The 26,420-nt window shown below is 43.8% G+C and overlaps 1 protein-coding gene across 2 annotated transcripts in view; it reads right to left on the bottom strand.

The window, feature by feature from the left end:
- Positions 1-25,664, bottom strand: part of uba2 (ubiquitin-like modifier activating enzyme 2) — a 45,105-nt gene extending 19,441 nt beyond the window's left edge. The window contains exons 1-11 of one of the 2 annotated variants that reach the window (XR_009645603.1): positions 25,482-25,664; positions 24,135-24,218; positions 21,269-21,339; positions 19,682-19,746; positions 17,444-17,544; positions 16,752-16,873; positions 13,897-13,964; positions 9,969-10,090; positions 8,206-8,305; positions 5,623-5,786; positions 2,342-2,435 (exon numbers count right to left, since the gene is read on the bottom strand). Coding sequence is in view for 1 of the 2 variants with exons in the window: in XM_060837920.1 (XP_060693903.1) it covers positions 2,342-2,435; positions 5,623-5,786; positions 8,206-8,305; positions 9,969-10,090; positions 13,897-13,964; positions 16,752-16,873; positions 17,444-17,544; positions 19,682-19,746; positions 21,269-21,339; positions 24,135-24,218; positions 25,482-25,619 (1,129 nt within the window). In the remaining variant the exon portion in view is untranslated. The remainder of the gene's footprint in view (positions 1-2,341; positions 2,436-5,622; positions 5,787-8,205; positions 8,306-9,968; positions 10,091-13,896; positions 13,965-16,751; positions 16,874-17,443; positions 17,545-19,681; positions 19,747-21,268; positions 21,340-24,134; positions 24,219-25,481) is intronic. The other variant, XM_060837920.1, reaches the window with a different exon arrangement.
- Between the last annotated feature and the right edge of the window lie 756 nt (positions 25,665-26,420).

The following is a 26,420-nucleotide window of genomic DNA, read 5'->3' as shown; positions in this document are numbered from 1 at the left end:
TGGGGAGGCTGCAGAAGGATCTAGACAGTTTGGGAGAGTGGCCCAGGAAATGGCTGATGGAATTCAACGTGAGCAAATGCGAGGTCTTGCACTTTGGCAAAAAGAATAAAAGCATAGACTACTTTCTAAACGGTGAGAAAATTCATAAAGCAAAAGTACAAAGGGATCTGGGAGTGTTAGTCGAGGATTGTCTAAAGGTAAACATGCAGGTTGAGTCTGTGATTAAGAAAGCGAATACAATGTTGTCACTTATCTCAAGAGGGTTGGAATATAAAAGCACCGTTGTGCTACTGAGACTTTATAAAGCTCTGGTTAGGCCCCATTTGGAGTACTGTGTCCAGTTTTGGTCCCCACACCTCAGGAAGGACATACTGGCACTGGAACGTGTCCAGCGGAGATTCACACGGATGATCCCTGGAATGGTTGGTCTAACATACCAGGAACGGCTGAGGATCCTGGGATTGTATTCATTGGAGTTTAGAAGATTAAGGGGAGACTTAATAGAAACTTACAAGATAATACATGGCTTGGAAAGGGTGGACACTAGGAAATTTTTTCCGTTAGGCGAGGAGACTAGGACCCATGGACACTGCCTTAAAAGTAGAGGGGGTCAATTCAGAACAGAAATGCGGAGACATTTCTTCAGCCAGAGTGTGGTGGGCCTGTGGAATTCACTGCCGCAGAGTGCAGTGGAGGCCGGGACGCTAAATGTCTTCAAGGCAGAGATTGATAATTCCTCGAGACATCAAGAATCTAAGGGCTACGGGGAGAATGTGGGTAAGTGGAGTTGAAATGCCCATCAGCCATGATTGAATGGCGGAGTGGACTTGATGGGCCAAATGGCCTTACTTCCACTCCTATGTCTTATGGTCTTAAGAACGGTGGTAAGGACAAGCCAGGGAACTATAGACCAGTGAGCCTGACGTCGGTGGTGTACAGGTTGTTGGAAGGAATTCTGAGCGACAGGATGTACATGTATTTGGAAAGGCAAGGACTGATTAGGAATAGTCAACATGGCTTTGAGAGTGGGAACTCATGTCTCACAAACTTGACAGATTTTTGAGGAAATAAAGAGGATTGATGAGGGCAGAGCGGTGGATGTGATCTATATGAACTTCAGTAAGACATTCGACAAGGTTCCCCATGGGAGACAGATGAGCAAGGTTAGATTCACGGAATTCAGGGAGAACTAGCCATTTGGATACAGAACTGGCTCAAAGGTTGAAGACAGAGGGTGGTGGTGGTGGTGTTGTTTTTCAGACTGGAGGTCTGTGACCAGTGGAGTGCCACAAGGATTGGTGCTGGGCCCTCTACTTTTTGTCATTTACATAAATGATTTGGATGTGAACATAAGAAGTACAGTTGAGTAAGTTTGCAGATGACACAAAATTGGAGGTGTAGTGGACAAGGAAGAGGGTTACCTCAGATTACAACAGGATGTTGACCAGATGGGCCGAGAAGTGGCAGATGGAGTTGAATTCAGATAAATGCAAGGTGTTGCATTTTGGGAAAGCAAATCTTAAAATGAATTATACACTTAATGGTAAGGTCCTAGGGAGTGTTGCTGAACAAAGAGACATTGGAGTGCACGTTCATAGCTCCTTGAAATTGGAGTCGCAGGTAGATAGGATATTGAAGACGGCGCTTGGTATGCTTTCCTTTATTGGTCAGAGCATTGAGTACAGGAGTTGGGAGGTCATCTTGTGGCTGTACAGGAAATTGGTTCGGCCACTGTTTAAATATCAGAAGGATGCTGTGAAGCTTGAAAGGGTTCAGAAAAGATTAAGGATGTTACCAGTTTTGGAGGATTTGAGCTATAGGGTGAGGCTGAACAGGCTGGGGCTATTTTCCCTGGAGTGTCAGAGGCTGAGGGGTGACCTTATAGAGGTTTAGAAAATTATGAAGGGCATGGATAGGGTAAATAGACAAAGTCTTTTCCCTGGGGTCGGGGAGTCCAGAACTAGAGGGCATAGGTTTAGGGTGAGAGGGGAAAGATATAAAAGGGACCTACGGGGCAAATGTTTCACACAGAAGGTGGTGTGTGTATGGAATGAGCTGCCAGAGGGAGTGGTGGAGGCTGGTACAATTGCAACATTTAAAAGGCATTTGGATGGGTATATGAATAGGAAGAGTTTGGGGGGATATGGGCCGGATGCTGGCAGGTGGGACTAGATTGGGTTGGGATATCTGGTCAGGATGGATGGGTTGGACCGAAGGGTCTGTTTCCTTGCTGTATATCTGTATGACCTCTGGAGGTCAAAAACATATTCGCAATACTGAGTATGACTGAATGGATCCTGCCTGCAACATGTCTTCAACAAAACAAGCATTCAAAACTTACATTTCACATCAAACTTGCTCTTCATATTCATGCTAAAGATGTGCATCCGCAGGTTGGCAGCTGCAGTCACAAAATTCATAGCAGGTGGGTCATCCTGTGAACAAGATCAATGAGGGAAACAAGTAACATTGCACATGAAATATGCACGTTCCTTCAGTCACATATTCAAATAAAATATGTACGACAATTTTACATCCATGTCTTTTATTTAACCTGTACTATATTTTTACCTATTGAAAAGCAATCTTGTTTAAAGACTGCAGTCCGGCATCAGCTTGCCCTCCCAAGAAGAAATTAGACCTTCACTGAGCTGCACCTGCTAATTTACCTACTTGGGGAGTGCATCTCATTTAACAGGCTGCAGACAAGCAAGTGGGCAAGGGGCTTTCTAAAGCAAACACTGAAGTGGGGAGCAATCACAGAGCAAGTACAGACTAAACTCAAAGTACACAAGCCATAGGTCTCAACGTATGTGGCAAGTTATGGGTTCATTACAGTTGATATGTATACTTTGAGAGCACTTCAAACACTGCTGCCTGATCTAAAACCGTGGCATAATTTAAAAATAAGGGGTGACTTATTTAAAACAGAGGCAAGGAAACTTTTTCTCTAAGATGACTTTGGAATTTCCCTCCTCAAAAGGCATCAGATGCAGAATCTTCAAATATTTTTCAAATAGCAGTAAACAGATTCCAAAGGGAAGAGACATTATTGGGAATATACAAGAATGTAGGAATTGAGATTAAATTCAGATCAGCCATGATCTTATAAAATGGGGGAAGTAAAAACAATGACTGCAGATGCTGGAAACCAGATTCTAGATTAGAGTGGTGCTGGAAGAGCACAGCAGTTCAGGCAGCAACCGAGGAGCAGCGGAATCAACGTTTTGGGCAAAAGCCCTTCATCAGGAATAAAGGCAGAGAGACTGAAGTGTGAAGAGATAAGCTAGAGGAGGGTGGGGGTGGGGAGAAAGTAGCATAGAGTACAATAGGTGAGTGGGGGAGGGGATGAAGGTGAGGGAGGAGAGGGTGGAGTGGATAGATGGAAAAGGAGATAGGCAGGAATGACATGTCTGGACAAGTCATGGGGACAGTGCTGAGCTGGAAGTTTGGAACTAGGGTGAGGTGGGGGAAGGGGAAATGAGGAAAGTATTGAAATCCACATTGATGCCCTGGGGTTGAAGTGTTCCGAGGCGGAAGATGAGGCGTTCTTCCTCCAGGCGCCTGGTGGTGAGGGAGCGGCGGTGAAGGAGGCCCAGGACCTCCATGTCCTTGGCAGAGTGGGAGGGGGCATTGAAATGTTGGGCCACAGGGCGGTGTGGTTGATTGGTGTGGGTGTCCCGGAGATGTTCCTTAAAGCGCTCTGCTAGGAGGCGTCGCGTCTCCCCAATGTAGAGGAGACCACATCAGGAGCAACGGATACAATAAATGATATTAGTGGATGTGCAGGTAAAACTGATGGATGTGGAAGGCTCCTTTAGTGCCTTGGATAGAGGTGAGGGAGGAGGTGTGGGCGCAGGTTTTACAGTTCCTGCGGTAGCAGGGGAAAGTGCCAGGATGGGAGGGTGGGTTGTTGGGGGGGCGTGGACCTGACCAGGTAGTCACGGAGAGGACCGTCTTTGCCGAAGGCGGAAAGGGGTGGGGAGGGAAATATATCCCTGGTGGTGGGGTCTTTTTGGAGGCGGCGGAAATGTTGGCGGATGCTGTGGTTTATGTGAAGGTTTGTAGGGTGGAAGGTGAGCACCAGGGGTGTTCTGTCCGTGTTACGGTTGGAGGGGTGGGGTCTGAGGGCGGAGGTATGGACGAGATGCGTTGGAGGGCATCTTTAACCACGTGGGAAGGGAAATTGGAGTCTCTAGAGAAGGAGGCCATCTGGTGTGTTCTGTGGTGGAACTGTTCCTCCTGGGAGCAGATTCGGCGATGACAGAGGAATTGGGAATACGGGATGGCATTTTTGCAGGAGGTAGGGTGGGAAGAGGTGTAATCCAGGTAGCTGAGGGAGTCGGTGGGTTTGTAAAAAATGTCAGTGTCAAGTCGGTCATCATTAATGGAGATGGAGAGGTCCAGGAAGGGGAGGGAGGTGTCAGAGATGGTCCAGGGAAATTTAAGGTCAGGGTGGAGGGTGTTGAAGTTGACGAATTACTCAACCTCCTCGCGGGACCACGAGTTGGTGCCAATGCAGTCAACAATGGAGCGGAGGAAGAGGTGGGGAGTGGTGCCGGTGTAATTACAGAAGATCACCCGCACCAATCAACCACACCGCCCTGTGGCCCAACATTTCAAGTCCCCCTCCCACTCTGACGAGGACATGGGCCTCCCTCACCACCAGACGCCTGGAGGAAGAATGTCTCATCTTCCGCCTCGGAACACTTCAACCCCAGGGCATCAATGTGGACTTCAACAGTTTCTTCATTTCCCTTCCCCCACCTCACCTTAGTTCCAAACTTCCAGCTCAGCACTGTCCCCATGACTTGTCCGACCTGCCTATCTCCTTTTCCACCTATCCACTCCACCCTCTCCTTCCTGACCTATCATCTTCATCCCCTCCCCCACTCACCCATTGTACTCTATGCTACTTTCTCCCCACCCCCACCCCCACCCTCCTCTCGCTTATCTCTCCACGCTTCAGGCTCACTGCCTTTATTCCTGAAGGGCTTTTGCCCGAAACGTCGATTTCGCTGCTCGTTGGATGCTGCCTGAACTACTGTGCTCTTCCAGCACCACTGATCCAGATTATAGAATGGGGGAGCAGACTTGAAGGGCTGAATGGCCTAGTCTTGAACACTGATGTATGTTCATAGCATGTTCAAGATCCACTGACTGGGCTGCATCAGAAACAATGCTGCTCCTTTCTGCTTGGTGTACAGACTCATGACTCTGGGCTAGTGATTCTGCTTCACAGAGCCTCTATAGGATATTCAGATGTCTCTGGATGCTTTCACTTTGTACCCTTAAACAGTCTGAGGTAGCTTGTATCCCACAAACCCAAGTTTTAGGCTAACAATCTCAGTCTGTTAGAAGGAATGCTGTACTAGTGAAGGTGCTGCCTTTCAGCTGATATGTTGAACCCAAGGCCCCACGTCATCTCTGGTGGCTGAAGGAGTTCCTGTCAGACCTTTGCAGAAACCTATAGCTCTCCCTGGTGTCCTGGCATATATTTATTAGTCTAAAAACATCACCAAACAAATATTCAATTATCACTGCACTACTTGTGGTAGGTTGCTGTATATAAATTAGCTTCCTATATGACAATAATGAAAATAATGACATGCTCAGCCTAACCTTGTCCCAGATGAGCTCCCCTCCATCTCCCTTCTCAGCCAGACGGGCTTTGAGGTGATCAACACTCCGTGCAAACAGGTAAGCGTAGCTCTTCACATCCAGGACCTGCTGGTCCTTCAGGCCAACCTGTGAGGCCCCTGCATGCTGCAGCGATGTACTGGTCTCTACACAAAAACCACAGTAAAAGGATGGCTTAGTTAGCCTTCAGCTTAAAGACCACCTAGCAGAGCAGGCCAGTGGGTCAAATCAGAGAGAAGTCACTTAATAAAAATGAAGCCAGTATCAATGTATTAAGCAAATGTATTTAGGACAATTGAGGATAATGTATGGCTTATTAAGCTTCAGTGAGGAAATGTTCAGTAAGCAGGTTTCAAGCTGACACGGTTTAAATACACCACAGGGTTTAGTACAGTGTGGTTTCAGCGGTCATCATTCTGTTAAGATGTGATGCTTAGAACAAGGCAAATCTGAGATCACAGCACAAATGACATCCACATTCCAATGTGGATAAAGAGAACGCGCTGAGATCATCATAAGCTTCTAAACTGGTTTCCTTTCAGGGATTCTTTGGTATCCTGCAACAAGACCCCACCTGGATTGGTTATTAGTTAGGAGACTCAATGGAGATCATCCTCCAGGTGAGGATTTTGTTAATATTAAGAAAACTAACAATTTGACTTTTTTTCTGCAATCTCTGAATCTATATAATTTGATTCATCATTTAGTCAATGGAACATATCCAACTACTTCTCAGACTCCTCTTTTAGATCGCCAGCATCCTCAGTATTTTGCTTTTAGTTAACTAGGGCATAGGGTTAAGATGAGAAGGGAAAGATTTCAAAGGGATCTAAGGAACAATGTTTTCAAGCAGAGGATGGCGCACATGAAATGAGCTGCTGCCAGAGGAAGTGGTGCAGGCTGGTACAACTACAATGTTTAAAAGGCATCTGGAGGGGTATATGAATTGGAAGGATTTAGAGGTATATGAGTCAAATGCTGGCAAATGGGACTAGTTTAATTTAGGATTGGGCGGCACGATGGCTCAGTGGTTAGCACTGCTGCCTCACAGCAGCAGGGACCGAGGTTAGATTCCAGCCTCCGGCGACTGTCTGTGCAGAGTTTGCACATTCTCAGTGTCTGCGTGGTTTCCTCTGGGTACTCCAGTTTCCTCCCTCAATCAAAGATGTGCGGGTTAGGTGAATTGGCCATGCTAAATTGCCCATTGTGTTCAGGAATGTGTAGCTTAGGTGTATTATGTAAATATAGAGCAGGGGGATGGACGTGGGTGGTCACTCTCCAGAGGGTCAGTGTGGACTTGTTTCCACATCTAAGGAATCGAATTCTAAAAGGAAATCCAGTGGGCATGGTCAAGTTGGACTGAAGGATCTGTTTCCATGCTGTACAGCTCTATGACTCTTTCAATAATTATATACCTTTTGACAGTGACTGAAACTTTCTAATGAATATATTACCCTGCCATGTACCTTTAATCAAGATGCTGAACAGCATTTATTTTTAAGACAGTCCCATGTCCCCAGTGCTATCTGAAGAATACTGGATGCAGGAACAATACTGAATATACATCAGGCATTGCCCACAGTTAACTTGAGAGTTGTTTCTATTAGAAACAGACTGCTTCTCTCTGCACTGGTCCAACCACAATTTTAAATCCTTGTCGTCATACCGCATGCTTTCACAGAAAAAATGGATATTTTCCCTCCAGTTTCCTTCATAATTGAATTTGCTCATACAAGGCAACGTCCAAACAATCCTTTCCACAGGAACCATATCCTGCTGTAGCTAGGAGCCCAACATTGTCTGGTTTTATATAGCTTGTTGTTACTCTGCTAAAACATAGAACTCCAATGATTTTTTAATAAAAAAAACAAGTGGCTGTTATCTCTAGGTGCTGCCTTTGAAGGTGAGCGAACGAGTGTGTTTAGCTAGAGGGCTCACTGGGGCTGACCAGAGATGAATATCCCAAACTCAACAGCTGTCCCTGCAGACCACCACCAAATCCTGCCCACAAAACAGGCAAGGAGACAAGGAAATCCCACCCTGAAAGGCAACCCACTTCCAGTCACATTTCCATGTGATTTCTACTGAATACAGCTCAAAGTGTGCCCCTTCAAAAGCTGACCAAGGGCAATGTGAATCAAACCCAATCCTATAGCTCGATCACTGTGGAACTCACTGCGTGTGGTCGAGACAGAAACTCTCATCTCATTCAAAAAGGATTCGGAAAAGCACTTGAGCTAACGTAACTGATATCAATTCAGACCAAGAGCCAAAAACAAAAGCAGAGAGGCAGGATAGCTCTCAATTTGAGCCACCACACAATGGGCTAAAAGGTCCCCTTCTGATCTGTAAACTTTCAAAGCACCCTCCCAGAGATGTGGATATGCAAAGAATTCTCTCCACTTTTCTATGGCTCATGATGGAACAGCACTCATAGCTGAGGCTCTTACATGAGGCAAAAGCATGGAAGTATACTCCAAAACAGAATCAATGCTTTCAAGCTATGAAGAGGTAAAGCGAGAAGAACGCAGTTAAAATCAAGCCTTGATCCAAGTGAAGCCTTACCAAATTTTTCAATTTCAGCCCAGTCTAACGGTACCGGTGCTCTCCGCCTGCGCCATAGTTGGTCCATTGTCAGCAAGTACTTTACATCATCCCTGAAAAGCTAAGAAAACAGTGTAAAAATCTTCATGATTTCAAAGTATTGACAGATCAAAACAGCCAATGTCTGTTGTTCTCAACTTCCAATAGTAAGATTCCATTTTGTTGATGGTTTATTGCTCGGGTGATACTGACTATCATAAATTGTTAGTGGTTCAAGAATAACTCCAGGTCACCGCTGAGCTCACTGATCTTACCTTTAGTAGCAGTGAAGCACTACATCTGATCTGACCGTGCTGGCACAATACAGTGGGGGCAGCACTCACCTCGGACTCAGAAACCTGTGAATTCAAGTCCCAGTGCAGCGTCTTGAACATGTATAATTCAGGCCAATGCTTCTGGCTCTAGTGCTGACAGAGTATCAGAGGTGTTGTCTTTAAAATGTAAAGTTAAACAGATGAGGTTCCCTTTGTCCTCTCAGGTGGATATAAAAGGACCAAGGTCAATATTCAAACACAGTAGGGGAGTTTTCTCCTTGTTAACAGTTATTAGTGAAAACTAAAACTGGTTAATCTTACCATACACAAAGTAGCTGCCAGGTTTTCTACTTTACAACAGTGACTATACATTGTCATGTGCTTTAGAATGCCCAGAGATTGTGAAAGGCACTACCAAATTTAAGCCTTTCTTTATTGTATCAACACAGTTGGGTGTTATCTATGATTCTATACAAACGTGTGTGACTAGAATCTTCATATACCTGCAGAGATTAGGAGCAGGCTGATTTGTACACTCCCCATCAGGGGGCTGCTGCAACAACCCAACAGACTACTTTTTATTTCAGGGAATGTGGGCATCCCAGGCAAGACCAAATTTGTTCCCCTGCCCAAAGTGTACTTGATTCAACTTGACATTCTCAGTCATTTAGAGAGTTGTTAATTTTGTTGAGGATCTGGAGTCACATGTCAGCCAGATCAGATAAGACTGTACCAGATTTCCTGCAACTGATGACAAATTCAGTATTTCTCAAATATTTTCACTTGAAACTTATAGCCCACTGTAAGGAAACCTGGCAGCCACACTCTGATGTCATTAGCCCAGCACAATGAACCACTGGTGACCATAATCACTCCATACTATCACCTTCAAATCATTCTGCAGATCCCATTGAAAATGTTTACTGGAGTATTGCTAGACATTGATTGTTATGATTATCAACAATACCATTACTGTTGTATCATGTGACTGACTAGACTGAGAAAAGTAAACTAGGTTGACTGCAACTTCTCTCCATATTCTTTGGATTATTAGAAATTTACATGTTGCAGTTACAGATGCATTGACAGTTCATCAAAGAATTACAGAATCAAATTTCCTTCTCATTTTGAGCACCCCTTTTTAAACCACTAGCCTGGTGGCTCAGTCAGGATCATGATACATGTTCAATAAAACGGTGGCATAGGATTCTGAGCAGAAGAGAGATCTCTGGGATTCCAATAAGGAAATTAACTGGATGCTAACAGCCAAACATGGCTTTGGAACAGTTAATTATTCCCATCCTGCTAATTATTTAGAATTGCCTTGAAAGCTGTAATGGGTTCTGAGGCACAAACTTTCTTCTCTCAGACTATACGGTTACCACCAACATTAAAATACAGTGCATCCTCTCCATCTGCTCCTGACTGTTCACTGACCAACAATCGGCTGAAGATGACTTGCTTCTGTACCTTGTTGAATATCTTAACTGGGTCGTACCCAGTGGATCTGGCCCAGTCCTTTGTAGAAACACGTTTGACGCCACCGTCCTCATTGGAAGCTCCTGCCCTTGCTGCTGCGTCCGACAGTTCCCCTACCAACAAGCAATTTGGAAATATACTTAAGACACATAAAATCAAGAGGAAATCAGAGGAGTAAACTACACAGTCCCCTCAAGTTTCTTCCAACAGCCACGGTTACTAAAATCCATTTACAGGTATCTTTGGCAAAGCCAGCATTTCTTGCTCAGCCCAAAAGTCCTTGCAAAAATGACAGTGAGCCTCCATAATGCATACAACTGAGTGGCTTTTAGGCCATTGCAAAAGGCAATTAAGATTCAAACATATTGCTGTGGATCTGGAATCATGTATAGGTCAGACAAGAATGACAAATTTCCTTCCCTGCAGGACATTAGTAAACAAGATGGCCTTATACTACAATTCAGTAGTTTCATGGTTACCATTACTCATATCAGCTTTTATTTCCAGATTTATTTTAGCTTTGCTAGAAACAGAACATTTTGTTGGAGCTTTTCGTCTTATATTTATATGATTTATAATAATCCAGAGTGTGCAAAAAATCACGCTTACAATTAGTTTAGAATCATCATTTGGGCTTACAGCATGGCACTTAGTGTATTGGGAACTACATATATTAACATACAATACCCTGCTCAGACAAAAAGAACCACAATAACTGCACCTGATTCAACTCAACAAAATAGATGACAGCCATCATCTAGTCAATGTATTGTCCAGTCCGAATGAACTAACTGTTCAGAGGCCAGATCCCAACACTAAGTCATCCTTTATTTACTCGTGCACTGGTTGTAACCAGCCAGCTCGGTCCTGAACAGAGGAGATTCCAAATCTGCTGGCTTCCCCCCCCCCCCACCCCCAACTTTTTCTTTTTCTCTTTCTCCAAAAAAGAACAAATATTTTCCCTAAACAAGGAGAGGGGAAGACAAAGAAACTCTCTACCTCAGTACCAGCAGGAACACACTGACTGTAGCACCAGCCAGCTCAGTCAGTCCTCTAAACCGAGGAGACTCAATCTCCTGGTTATTTTAGTCAGCTAGTGCTTCCTGATTGGCCCAGGTGAACAACCCAATGAAGGACCTCAGTCAACAAGTCCACTTGGTTCCAATCACTAGCACCAACCTGCCTGGTTTAAATTTAAACAAATTTGATAGTTAATTGCTAGTCTAATTGGTACATTTTCCATGGCAACACTTCGAGCAGCTAAAAACCATGTGGTAGCTAATCACTACTCTCTCATAGTATACGTGGTGTTTGCTCTTTACACTGGTATTATTGTTATTTGTTCTGATGAGTGCAAGACAAAACACTTCAACAAAAATACTTATTTCAATTAAATAAATTAATGTTTCTAGTTGCTGTTATGGGATTTGAGTTCACATTTCTGGATCACTGTCACTGTACTCCTGTATGTTCAGTTAGTTGGACAGCTGGTTTGCAATGCAGATCAACATCAACTGCGTGGGTTCATTTCTTGTGCTGATTTGGCTATGATAAAGGATTCTCCTCCTCAACCTCTCTCCTCACCTGAGACATGGTGACCCTCAGGTTAAACCACTGCCAATAGTCCCCAACAAGACAGCAATCCTATCACGTGCTAAGACTATAGTGACTTTAGATATGACCACTTTTGGTAAGACTATGTCAGAACATCTATTTCAATTTCCTATCCAATCCCACCACCTCTCAATTCCAGAAGCTTCTCAAAATATATCTCAGGTTTGAATACACCAATGATGGGATGCCACAGTTGTTCAGTGGTTAGGACTGTTGCTTCACAGAGCCAGGGACTCTGGTTTAATTCCACCCTCAGGTGACTGCTTGTGTGGAGTGTGCACGTTCTTTCTGTGTTGACCTGGGTTTCCTCCGGATACTCCAGTTTTCTCCCACAATCCAAAGATGTGCAGGTCAGGTGGATTAGCCATGTTAAAAACTTGCCATGCAGTGTCCAGGGATATGCAGGTTAGATGGGTTAGCCATAGTAAATGCAGATTTCTTATCTCAACTGACAGCCATTAGTTTGAGACCCCTAAATCTAGATTCTCCAGCACTTATTCTTTCGAACTATTGAAGAGTTTTGAGATTTTCAAAGCAACCTCTCATTCTTCTAATCATCATCAAAATCAAGCTATTACACATAATCTATACAAAAAAGGATCCTATCTCCAATGCTGATGAATAATAATTTTGCCTCAGGTCTTGATGCAAAACAGGCCAGTCTGTGGTTGAACACTAAAGGGACTATCCAGAATCCGTCAGAAGATTCTGTTTTGCCGACTGTGCCTATGCTGAGTCTTTGCAAGAGTTCATCAATGAGTCCTTCTCCTCTCATTAACGTTGAATCTGCTTCTCCTACTCTTCGAAGCACTGCATTCCAAACCATTATTAATGCCTTTCTCATAATAAACACATTCACTTTTCCTGCTTGATGGAGTAACAATTCTAACTTCAGTCTCTGCAGGGAATTGAAGTCTCTCATCACTACTGTCATGCTTCAAAACAGTGGGTATTTTAATACTTTTCAGTTTAGCAGGTCGATATATAGTTAAACAATTGGCATAATTTCACACCCAAAGCAGTCTACTGTCAAGACAGTAAACTGCACAAGGCTTCACCATGACAGTTCCTCTGAATTACTCCTAATCTCAGTTCAGCAACAAATAATAAGGAAAGAGTGAACACATGGACAGAATCACAATAGCTCAGGTCATTCACCCAGTGTGTCTGTCAGATCTGAAGACCACAAGTTCTTGTCCCAGACACTGATGGCCTATTTGATACCAGCGGCTGATGTGCGACAACCATGCTGTAGGCTGGGGATTTGTGGTGGATGGGAAAGAATGGATTGCAGGGGGAAAAAAAAGTCAAGTTTCTTGTGCTGGACCCCCATCTGGTGACCCCACTGGAAGTTCCAAGGGTGCCTGAGTGAACAGTGACAGCTGTGCACGTGAGAACAGCTGTGACCTCAGCTGGGACGGCTCTGATGGAGGAACAGACAAGCTACATAAAAATGAATAACAGTCAGAAGTTAATATATGTACATGTGACACAATACAAAAACCAAAGTGGGACTGCCTGAGGAGCAGAAGCCTAAATTTTTAATTAAACAATCTACCAACTGGTCCAACTGCAAATAAAAGTAAACTGGAGAAATCTAGAAACAAGTTCAGAAGACACAGAATTCAGAATACACAGGCCAATTAGCCAACTGCACAATGCCAATGTTTAGGTTCTGTGCAAGCCCCTCCCATCCTTTTTTACCTTGCTTTCATAAATTATCAATCCTATTTCTCTCTCCCTATTGCTTTTAACTTGTTTCTTCTTAAAAGCAGTAATAATAGTCACTTCAATCAAGCTCCACATTCTCATCACCCTGCTGAAGAAGTTTCTTCTGAATTCCTCATGAGATTTACTAATAACCATCTAATATTTGAGCCTGAATTCTGGACTCACTCAAGTTAATTCTACTCGTTGATCTGTTTTTAAAGATCTGTTACGGATTATACATCAGCCAACTCTTTGAGACGAAAAGAGCCTCAGCCTAATCAGTCTTTCAAGCAATGAGAGAAATTGCAAGAGGTACATATGCTTGGATAATAACTTTGGAAAGTAAAATAAATGGATGTAATTGCCTGTGACTGATGTTTACCAGCAATGTACAGGGGTTAGTTCCCTGCTGGGATTATATTTCAACAAAAGGTCAGAATTATTTGCCATCTTTGTATCGGAATTATTACACAATTCAGCCAATCATTAGAAAGTATGATTTGCTGTTCACTAGACTATCAGACAACATCCCTTTACACTCATTTACTCAGGGAAAAGTCAAGTGAACTTTCCCTGGGTTCACTCTTGTACTTACAGGCTGCCTCTGGGTCAGCTGTATCAGGCGATACTTCCTGGTCGGCATCTTCCTCTCCAAACAACTGGCTATAGACAGAAAAAAACACAAGCAGTCTGGATATTATTGGTTGCGGCAGATGCATTCTTACAGAGCAATCTGTGTCTTTGCTATGCACAACACCAATAGGCAAATCAACTCCCATTAAGGATTACCAAGCAGAACATTTAAATGTAAACTGGAAGCTAAAAAAACACAAGGAGCTGGGGCAAGAGGAGAAAGCACGGTGATAGAGAGGAGTAAGAAATCAAAGACACATGCTCAATGGACCAAATAAGAAAAATAGATGAATTCCCGTTTAGTCAAGTCCCTTCCCTATCGGAAAGATTCAATGGCTCATATGTCTTCTGGCCCCACTGAAATGCAACGGTGTGGGCATGGGTGGGTGTCAAAGCAGCATAGAAGCCAATTGCTACCTTTGAGATCACAACTCCACAACATCAGCTCATGACACCACTTGAGGTCCTGCCCCTCACTTTTGGAAATTATGATCACACGATGCACTGTAGCAATTTACCAAGGCTCATTTGAGAGCACATCTGAAGTCTGTGATACCCATCACTTAAAAAGACAAGGGCAGCAGATACAACCATCTGCATGCACTCCAGTGCCACGCAGAAATATAACACCATTCCCACACTGACACTGGGTCAGAATCCTGGAACTTCGATCCTAACAGCACTGAGCATGTACATACACTATATGGATTGCAGCAGTTCAAGTAAACAGTTCACTACCATCTTTGTCAAGGGAAAACAGGGATGGACAAGAGATCTGGCCGAGCCAGCATTGCCCACATCCTAGAAATAAATAAAAAAAGAAAAGGGTGCAGTTCAGAAATTACTGAACTCTTCACAACTTGTCATGAGATCTGAACTTCAATCTCTGGATTCTAGATTAGAGTAGTATATTGCCAGGACTAGAATCATGTAATCATATACGAGATGTGTAAGTGGGTGCAAAGTACCTCTACTTGTAACAATGCCTCAAAAAAATTCCACAGTATTGGAAGAAACTAAATCGACCATTCTAAGGCCATGGAATTATTATGATGCAGATTATTCAGCCCATTATGGCCATGCTGATTGTAGCACAATCTAGCTCTATCTCCAAGGCACAAGATGCCTAAGTAAAAATAGCCCGATGCAAACACATTAATAACCTTTGGCGGCACGGTGACTCAGTGGTTAGCACTGCTGCCTCAGGCGCCGGGGACCCGGGTTCAATTCCCACTTCAGGCAGCAACTGTCTATGTGGAGTTTGCACATTCTCCCCGTGTCTGCGTGGGTTTCCTCCGAGTGCTCCGGTTTCCTCCCACAATCCAAAGATACCCAGGTCAGGTGAATTGGCCATGCTAAATTGCCCGTAGTGTGAGGTGCAATATTCAGAGCTAAATATAGAATAGGGAAAAGGGTCTTGTTGGGTTAGTCTTCAGGGGGTCGGTGTGGACTTGTTAGGCCTAAGGGCATGTTTCCATACTACAGGGAATCTAATCTAAAAAAGTAACCATTTCAATAACAATGACTAGTATTTATACCTCACTTTTACAGTATTATTCCATGGTACCAATTTGCAATATAATATTTGACGCTAAGTCACATAGGCAGTATGAGAGTGGATGGTTACGAGTTTGGATAATGACATGGGTGTTAAGGGATATGTGAGTGAAAGAGAGAGAGGTTGAGAGGGATTTAGAGAGGAAATTTCAAACCTTAGGCCTTTGGCTACTGAAAGCATGGTTAAAAAGTGATAAAAGAATTAAAGGAGCAAATGATAGGCAAACAAGGATGTGAATTTCAAAGTTGATGCTTTGCTTGACTGGCCGTCGAAGTAGATCAGTGAGTGCAGGGACCTTGGGATGAACAGCATTTGATGTAAGTAAGGAAGCAGACTGCAGACATTTGGATGATGTCAAATGGAGGGTAGAATGTGGGAAGGTGGACAGAAGGGCATTAGAACAGTCAAGTTTATAGATACCAAAGGCGGAGATGAGTTTTTCAATAGTAAATGAGTCAAGTAAGTGGAGAAGTTAAGCAATGCCATCAAGTAGAAATGGCCAGACTTAGTGGGTGCAGATAGTTTGCCAAAAGCTCATCTTGGGGCTCAAACAGGATACCAAGGTCATGCCAAGGACACCTATCATCTGGTTCAGTCCCAGGACCAGGAAATGGAATGATGCAAGTAGCTAAGGAACACAATTTGTGTCAGATTCCAAAAAAGGCCTCAGTCTTCTGAATAATTAATCAGAGGAATTTTTACTTATTTAGTACCGGAGATCAGATAAGGGAGTCAAAAAATTTAGCAACAGTGGAGGAGCTAAGAGAGGCGGCTACAGGTGGTAATGCAAAAAACAATGTATTTTCTGATCATGTCACTGAGGGATATGGGAAGTAGATGGGAAATATAAGAGGTCAAGGATAGATACTTTGGAAAACATCAGAACGAACAGTGAAGGAGTAGGAAATGAAGGCATTGCAGAGGATTCTCTGGTAACAGTTCAATTAAAAAAAAATAGAATCACGTATCAGCATCCCTGCCCACGTTATGATGGTGGAGACGTGTCAAGGAGAGAACTTAACTTTGTCGCAATCGAAGTGATATAATTTGTGACAGGTAAGTACAAAGTTGTCACTGTGGCACAGGAGGAAACCTGATTAGACATACTCACATGGACACATGCATTCACAAACACTAGCACACATTTCTCTGAAGTAACAGGAAATGCTGGAACCACCCATAGATCATACAGGAACTGTGGAGAAAGAATGAGAGCCAATGTTTTAGGTTAATGGCTTTTCATCAAAACTGCTCCTTACTTGAAAAGGTACTTCGCCCATACAATACAGTGGATTGGCTCTGAAGGAGTGTTTCGGATTGTGCAACCTGGAAATGTTTTCTGTGTTGGTTTGGGCTGGCACTCGTAGCATTCTGTAACTCCCTGCAAAAAGACAATGTGACTGTCAGCAGCATCAGGACAGGTGCCAGTCTCTCACTGAAACCGCCTCCAGTGTTATTTGCGAAAAGAAACCAGCATGCAGACAGGTCACAGCATTCATGACAGGAGATCTTGTATGATCCTTGAAGAGATTAGCATTAACTTGACTTGGCAAGATGTTAGGTTCAGATGTTTTATGCTTTTTCAGATTTGAGTTAACTGATCCTAAATGCTGAATAATAGGGAACTAGAAACAGCCTGGACTTGGAACAATGAGAACATAAATAAGTCTTGGTAAGGACCCTGCAGTATTGAGAGACATCTGCTCAAAAATTGTTAACGCATACAATTAGAAGTAAAGGAGGGTTTCGAACTCAACAATTACAGCCACCACCTTCCAATATTCAGTGGGATTTCACGTGAATAATGCTGAGTCAATACACAACAGCACAGGCAGCCAGGGTTCATGGCAGCTGCGCCCAAGCGAGACTCAGCACCTCCTGACAGGTTCACAAACTGTCAGGTTGTTCTTATGAAAAGAACCAGTAATTGGAGAATAAATATTTTCAATACCTTTTTGATAACAGTGACTTGACCGAGGTATCCTGCAGTCCCACTCTCTATAAGAGGAATGTCAGCAGCTAAACACATTCTATTCACGTGGTTACGTGCAGCTGATAAAAACAGAGCGAACAGAAGGAACATCAGTTTTATGACTCTTTGATTTGATCACAAAGCATTCGTACTGAATGTGTACATAATCTAAATGAAACATTCTCATTCAAAAGGTATCAAACTTTTATTTATTCTAAGAGAATATACCAGAAATAGACTGGGAGACATTAACTATCTTGAATTAGAGGAGGAAGAATACTGAACTGTTCCACCTAAGGTGGTTCTGGCACAGTAAAGGTCAGCTATGCCCAAGCCTACAGGAAGAGTTTACAGCTTTACACATTTTGTTCTCCCCCTTGTTAATGAGTTTTGAGAAGTATTGCTGCATGCTGAATCCCAGCTGTTGATCTTACAGACCAATCACACATGGGAGGTTTGGTTCAGTGGGGAATTGTTCCATGGGCTGAAAGCACAACAGAACATTGCAGCGCAGACCTCTCCACTCGCTACTTTAACATGGCAACCATTCTGAACAACCTCTTGATGCTGACATTTTCTAATCCTGGTGACCATTAAAGTTTGCTTTTCCAATGGTCTATTGGTTAAGACATTGACTTAACTGAGTCATGAAGATCTGGCAGGCCCCAGGTCCAATCCTGGTTCTTGCTCATTTAGTGTCACCCAGGGTCAGGGCCAGCACTGGAATAAGGAGAAGGCAAGTGACATCTTCCTTTCTCACAAAGAGGGTCTTCATAAACTTGGCTCGTAGCCCGTTGTGTTTCGAATGGGGCAGAAATGGGGAAACCTGACTGAGGCATTTAAAATACAACAAAGGGAAAATGCGTAGGATGTTTGGTGGTACTGTTTAGAGGGTTGGAGAGTCTAGAAGAGGGGTCATAATGTCAGCGCAAGGGGTCAGCATTTAAATGGGCTGAGTAGACTTCACTTAGACTTGCAATATTTTGTAATTAACCATTGTGGACAGCCATGTTTGCTTGGTTGTTGAGTATACCCAAGACAGACATTATTAGACTTTTGGTTCTAAGGGAATCAAGAAAGATGAGAATCAGACAGAAAAGCTGACTTGTTGAAAATCAGAAATGATTTTCTTGAATATCAGAGCAGACTAAAAGGGATGAAAGCTTTTCTCCTGTTTCCACGTATTGCTATTAAATTGTGGAGCAGCAGGATGAATTAAATCACACTTTCGAAGAGGCAGTCATGCAGAACTTGAATATTGCTGAAGAGGAAGACATGTTGCTGAAGCTTTTTGTCTTGCACTCACTGGGACAAATGCAAAAATGCCAATAATTTACACAACAGAAGAGGAGGGAACTGATGAGTTTACAAGTCAACTCTGACTGGCTGAAGCATTGTTGTGGAGTAAACAAATCAGGAAATACAGGCCCCCAAAAACACCAGGGAAATTCAATTAAGGCTTAATCACTGAACAGATTAGGTATGTTTTCAGAGATAAATGCAACTCACTTCGAGTGAGCAAAATGAGCCACAACTGATTATCTCACCGATTTTTAGTGTAACTACTTACACATGGGATTATTCAGAAAGTGCGGAGTAATCATAGAATCACATTGCTCAGTGCTTTCCTGATGAGTGCAGAATGAAAAGCTTCAGCAACATATCACTCTTCTCAGTAATTTTCAGAGTTAGGACAAGCACAATGTGTCAAATGCCTTGTGCTGTTTGATCACACAAGGAAACAATGGTGGAGGAATCAGGGAGGTGGGGTGGTGGGTGGATGTGTACACGTACGAGCGAGAGCGAGAGAGAGAGATCTGAGAGACAATCTCAAAATTACAGCCTGGGCATTTTATGAGCGACATCAGGAAAGAATTTCCTACAGATGGCAGTGCAAAGCAAATAAGATCGATACAAATGCCCAAGATTAAGATGAATAAACTTTTACTAGGGAAGGTTATTAAGAAATGTGAATTAAAGATAAGCAAATGAGTTTCAGGTACAGGTCTGTCGTGATGTAAAGGAATAGTAAACCAGTTTCCGGAGGCTGGGCCTGTTACTAAAGAATGTCATTTTACAGTGCGCTGCTGGATCCAAGAAAACAAACACCTCTCTTTCTGGCAAAAAGATCATGCAGCAATTACTTGTTCTTGTATTTATCAATGATCATTGCTCTTGCTTAAAACCAGTAGAGCCCTAAAACCCAGAAATCCTTACCCCTATTATCCAGAGCGTTCATCACAAGTGTAAACTGCCTGAAGAATTCCACATTGTAACCTGGGCTGTGGGAAACAAAAGTGACAGCACTCAAATTGTTTATTACAAACAAGACAAACAAAAACAAAATCAAAGCTGTATAACTCTTACAAAATATTCTCTAATTCTACACAATAATATCCACTGCCTTGGTCATCTTCCCAGTAATTTACCAAGTTTAATGGGGACAGAGATAGGCAGCATGCTAGGAGGAAAAAGGAAAAGGTTGTGCACCGGTTGCCAAGCATCGCCATGCTTGAGCTGCTGCTACCTCTACCAAAAGGTTCTGTTCCACATTAAGCAGGATGTGCACCAAGTGAACCATCAAGGTGGTAACTCATTGCTCAGTTAGGCAAGTAACAAAGCAAAAACATATCTTCATGCTACAGCAGTCAAGACTTGCAGAAAGCTATTTGATCTAACAAAGCTGGGGCTGACAGGGCTACACTCAGATCTTATTTTCAAAATTAAAATTTGAGCTGAGAACTGCTTTTTGACTTTCTTTCTAAAAAAAAATTGTGTTTTCTTTGTTTAATTGCATGAATTGTTGAAGGTCACAAAGATTACAGGCATTGCTGCCAGATTTGTGCACTGTGTACATTTGCAATCTTGGTTAAGAAAACAAAAAGACTTTTTTGTTGGTTTACTGTTTTAATCAGTTTCATTCAGTTTTGCAAGCCAGCTTTTACTCATGCTAAGGCTTGAGAGTGTCATTACAAATGTTAACATTACTGCCCATCCCAAGTCATTCCAAGGGGTGGTGGGTTAGTTTCCTGAAACAAGAGTGTGGTGCTGGAAAAGCACAGCAGGTCAGGCATAAGCCCAAAACCAATTCTCCTGCTCCTCAGACACTGCCTGATCTGCTGTGCTTTTCCAGCACCACACTCTCGACTCTGATCTCCAGCATCTGCAGTCCTCACTTTCTCCTCGTTTCTTGAACCACTGTAGTCAACAGAATGAAGATGCTCTACAGTCCTGTTAGATGAGGAGTTTCAGGATTTGGGAATAAAAAAAAAATCAATCAAGGTGATCACAAATCTGTCAGATTGCCATTAAAATCCTAGTTTGCTACAAGGGACTGTACTATTCTTTTCTGGTTTGGGCCCAGATGCGATTTCAACCCCACATTAACATAGCGAACAGTAAAACCCCTTAGAAGCAGCCTCAAGCAAGTCAACCATTGTATCATCACATCAAGGATCTACTGCACAGGACTTTTAAAGTAAATGACCAACAATACAATTATCAGCATGCTATGACCCCAGGTGAAGCATATGCTGAAATCAACAGAATTAAATAAAGAAACTCTGACATGCCCCTAAAGTTGTGAAAAATGCTAGTTATTTTTAAAAGTAAAAAGTCAGGAATAGCTACTGCCTGCTCAGAAGGTGAGCATTGGGTGACCAGAGCTCAAAGTGCATTCACACTCTTCAGATTTACTGCTGGTTCACCATTTCTCAGGTAACAGCGAAGTGCTTCTCAACCACAAAGATTCTGCAGACAATTTCTGTGATGCACAACAAGGCCCAACCAAAAGATAATACTCACTTCATGATGCTGTCGTGATGAGCTGTTATCCTGGCCTCAGGGCAGAACTTTAAGGCACTTTCCTTGGCCACCTGCAAACCAAATGAAGCCTTTCAGCATATCGTTCTGTTCCTTCTCATGTACTCATCGAGTTTCCTTTCACTGCAACAGTGGCTCAGTGGTTAGTACTGCTGCTTCTCAGCGCCAGGAACCCAGGTTAAATTCCAGCCTTGAGTGACTTTCTCCCAGTGTCTGCATGGGCTTCCTCTGGATGCTCCGGTTTCCTCCCACAATCCAAAGATGTGCAGGTTAGGTGAATTGGCCATGCTAAATTGCCCACAGCCTTCAGGAGTGTGTAGGTTAAGTGCATTAGTCAGGGGTAAATGTAGAATAATACAACTGTGGGTTACTCTTTGGAGGGTCGGTGTGGACTTGTTGGGCCAAGGGGCCTGTTTCCACACTGCAGGAATCTATGATTGAAAAACTGTTTGAAACCGGCAGAAGTTTCACATTCTCATTACCGAGTAAAAACACTTCCTTATTTCTCTAATTTATTCATAATCTTATAATTATGGTCCACAATTTTGAACTTTTCCATAAGTGTAAAAACACTACCCATATATACCCCGCCTTGTCAATTTTAAAACAAAGTCTCCTTTTATTCCACCATTGTACCAAACAAGTCTTAAATCTGTTCAATCTTTCTTACTAGTAGTAATCTCTCATCACTAGAATCACCCACATGAAATCATAGAACAGTACAGCACAGGGGGTAATGAGGTCGTTATTTGTTTACAGAATGTGGAGGTCATTATCTGGTCAATATGTTTTGCCCATCCCAAGCTGCCCTTGAGAAGGTGGTGGTGAGCTGCCTTCTTGAACTGAAGATCCCCTGCTGTAGGTAGACCCATAATGCCCTTAGGGAGGGAATTCCAGGATTCTGACCCAGTGACACATTTCCAAGTCGGAGTTAAGACTGGATTGGAATTTTCAGATGGTGATGTTCTCGCCCACATATTTGCTAACCATGAAAATGGGGAATACCCCACCACATTGCTGGCCTGGTAGACATGCTTTCCTTACAGCAGTCAGGTGGTGAGTTACTCATTGCAGAGTTCCCAAACTCTGACCTGCCTCATGATGCTACTGTATTTATATGACTTATTCAATTCCATTTCTAGTCAATGGCAACCTTCAGAATGTTGACAATGCCACTGAATGTCTAGAAATGATGGCTGGAATCTCCTGTGTTGGAGATGGTCATTGCCTTGCACCTGAGTAGCATGTATGTTATTTACCACTTACTAACCAATTACTTTTACTACTGTAGTCAGTTCTTCTATAACACGATGGCTGCATTCTTGACCAACTCCACATTATAGAAAAATGGTGCTTTAGAAATAGTGCTTAAAGTGTCGGCTCTGTCATGGTGTTACAACCAACACACGTTATAAACGTTTGTGCTTTAGAAACAATGCCCCCAATTCCTCAATCACTTTACAGCAAATTTGCGTTGACAAAACACGCATTATAACAGAATGATCTGTACTTCCTTCTTAATCTATGATGTGGCACTTATCTAACTTTTTTTTAAAAGATATTTTTATTAGAAATTTAATATTTTGACAGATTTACAAAAATAAACAGAACTTTCAAGCACAAACATTAATATAAAAATAGATCTTAAATATATAATCATCAAAATTCAAAGGAATGATACTAAAGAAGAAAGTAAAACAATGAAACTCAGTTAACTACTAATCTAATCCACAATTATCCAGAGTGTATAGTTGAGTCACTTACATCCTTCAAACAAGAGAAAATGTTCTCTAATACACTCATAACAGTATAATAAAAAGGAAACTATTTCCAAACAATAAGAACAAAAAAAAATGTTTGAATGGAGATCCTCCCCCTTGTTCTCAGGGGGCCTTACTTCCTTTCTAAAGGTCCACCATATCCTCTCCCAAACAGTGTCCCACCCTTGACCCGGGCGCTCCTTAATAGGATTTAGATATAATACCGAGCTAGAGTTAACAGTGAGCGCCCCACCCCCACCCCTCCCCACCCATACCTGAGTATATTATCTAACATTTCTGAAAGTTCAAATGTGCCACCCTCATTGATCTTCTCGTCACTTCCAAGAATTTAATCACCTTAGTCAAACAGAACTAGTCTTAATGAATATCACCGCTGACTGCCCTTCCCAATTAGCATAAATTTCTGCTCATTGTTTACCCATCTTAGTACCTGAGAAAAAACTTCTCAATTATTTTATCAAATCCTTTGTAACCTTGAAAGCCTCTTCCAAAACGTCCCATAACCTTCTTTAGCCTAAGGTAAACAATTTAATTTGAAGTCCCATTAATACATTGTTGGGGAGAATGAATTTAAAAATAAGGCTCTGAAAAGTGTCAATTAAAGACAAATTCTTTTCCTTGCTGGAAGGCGCTTAAAGCGACAGTGTGAAGGACAGTTATGCCAAGAGAATTCAGAATCTCTTCTGCCTAATCTCCCAATCAAAGGAAGGGAAATAACTCAAGAGGAAGCTGCCAGGAGAAGACAGAGAGATTTTCATCTCAACTTGAATCCATTTACAAGGTTGCCTCCCAGAAAATAAAGATCAAGATCATTATGTCTTTTTTATTCGGCAACCACCTGATGAAGGAGCAGCGCTCTGAAAGCTAGTGCTTCCAAATAAACCTGTTGGACTATAACCTGGTGTTGTGATTTTTCACTTTGTCCACCCCAGTCCAACACCGGTATCTCCAAACCTTGTTTTTTTTTAAGTGACAAAATAATAAATCAATGAATGCAGATGGTCATCAAGTACTTTACACAGGTACAGAGAGATAAACCGTGTCTCTCGATGGTACTCAACTCTTACCTGAGCTTTTGACTTTCCAACATGCTTCTTCTGGAAGAGAAACTGCCGGTTGAGGTTGCTAACGTCAATGGTATCCAAATCCACCTAGACATGTGCAGATGGGTCGTTACAAAATGCAATCTTTACCAGTGACAGCATGAGAATGGATTAAAACCATAGAATTAGAATTCAGTTCTCAGCACACTCTCAATGCCAAATCAGGCATTCATGACTAAACCAAAGCTATTTCTTTGGTTAAAACCTCAAATTAAGCAGCTTAATAAAGTTGTGCTGTATTATTACAACCTGAATTACATACACTTAGGGAATACAAAGTAATGTGCGGGGGGGGGGGGGGGGGGGGGGGGAGACTGGGCCTGGGGCGGCGGGGGAGGAAGAAAGGCGGGGCGGGAAGTGTGGGGGCAAAGGAAGCCGGGGGGGGGGTGTGGGGGCAAAGGAAGGTAGGGGGTTGGGGGGTAAAAGAAGGTGTGGGGGTGGGGGGGGTAAAAGAAGGTGTGGGGGTGGGGGGGGTAAAAGAAGGTGTGGGGGTGGGGGGGGTAAAAGAAGGTGTGGGGGGGGTAAAAGGTGTGGGGGTGGTAAAAGAAGGTGTGGGGGTGGGGGAGGGGAAAGAAGGTGTGGGGGTGGGGGAGGGGAAAGAAGGTGTGGGGGTGGGGGAGGGGAAAGAAGGGGTGGGGGAGGGGAAGGAAGGTGTGGGGGAGAAGGTGTGGGGGTGGGGGAGAAGGTGTGGGGGTGGGGGAGAAGGGGTGGGGGTGGGGGAGAAGGGGTGGGGGTGGGGGAGAAGGGGTGGGGGTGGGGGAGAAGGGGTGGGGGTGGGGGAGAAGGGGTGGGGGTGGGGGAGAAGGGGTGGGGGTGGGGGAGAAGGTGTGGGGGTGGGGGGGAAGGTGTGGGGGTGTGGGAGGAGGGTGTGGGGGTGTGGGAGGAGGGTGTGGGAGGGGAGGAAGGTGTGGGGGTGGGGGTGGTAAAAGAAGGTGTGGGGGTGGGGGGGAAGGTGTGGGGGTGGGGGAGGGAAGGAAGGTGTGGGGGTGGGGGAGGGAAGGAAGGTGTGGGGGTGGGGGAGGGAAGGAAGGTGTGGGGGTGGGGGAGGGAAGGAAGGTGTGGGGGTGGGAAGGAAGGGGTGGGGAGGAAGGTGTGGGGGTGGGGGAGGGAAGGAAGGTGTGGGTGTGGGTGTGGGTGTGGGTGTGGGTGTGGGTGTGGGTGTTCCCCCCCCGCTCCCTCCTCCCCCGGGGCTGCGAATCCCAGCTCCAGCTCCAGCCCCAGCTCCAGCTCCGAGGCGCAGGCCCGAAAGCCTGCCCCCGGCCCCCAGTCCCGCTCCCGGTCAGGCATCAGCCTCGGAGTTTCGTTCCTTACCACCTCGATGTCCCTGAAGCCGGTGAGGACCAGGTTCTTGAGGAGCTCGCAGCCGATGCCGCCCGCGCCTACCACCAACAGCCGGCACCGGGACAACCGCTCAGACAGAGCGCGGGAGACTGGACCCACAAGCGCCATGTTGTTCAACCAAAGGGCCCCGGGGCCGGGCAGCGCTCGCCGAGAAAAACCGACGGCTGGACAGCGGCCTCCATAGGCAGCGCCACCAAATGGGCTCTCCCAACACTGCATCACCCACGGACACTGGCCCCAGTCCTCCAAACACAGCGCCACCCACCATCTCCGGGCCGTGGTCCTCCCAACACCGCACCACCCATTGTCTCTGGACTGCGGTCTTCCCAACACATTTAAAATCACACAACACCAGGTTATAGTCCAACAGGTTCATTTGGAAGCACTAGCTTTCGGAGCTCTGCTCCATCAGATGGTGTGGAGTATAAGATTGTAAGACACAGAATTTATAGCAAAAGTTTACAGTGTAATCTAACTGAAATTCTATATTGAAAAAGACCTAGATTATTTGTTAAATCTCTCATCTTTTAGAATGAACTTGTTGGTTTCAGTTCATTCATATGTAAATTGAAAAACTTTTGTTCAAAGTTACATTCTCAAGTGAACTTTAACAATTGGTGTCATGTCAGCCCAGATAATGCATTGAAGATGCGAGCTGTCCTGTGTGAGACTGTCTGTGGTCAGACTGATTCTAATCTAAAAAATGGATTTATAGAATCTGACATGGATTCATGCAGTTTTGAGCAAAGTAAAATACAATTCTGCAAATAGAAATTCACCCCACAAACTTATATGTGGGTGTGTTGGGAGGGGTGTGTGGGAGTGTATGTGTGAGCGTATGAGAGAGGGTCTACGTAAGTGTGTGTCTGTAGGAGTGTCTGTGTGTGTCTGTCTCTGTGTGTCTATAGT

Source organism: Hemiscyllium ocellatum, chromosome 17 (genome assembly GCF_020745735.1).
Source record: "Hemiscyllium ocellatum isolate sHemOce1 chromosome 17, sHemOce1.pat.X.cur, whole genome shotgun sequence".
NCBI classification, from domain to species: Eukaryota; Metazoa; Chordata; class Chondrichthyes; order Orectolobiformes; family Hemiscylliidae; genus Hemiscyllium; species Hemiscyllium ocellatum.
Note: the sequence above shows the minus strand (reverse complement) of the source record. Positions and strands in the feature narration are given on the sequence as shown.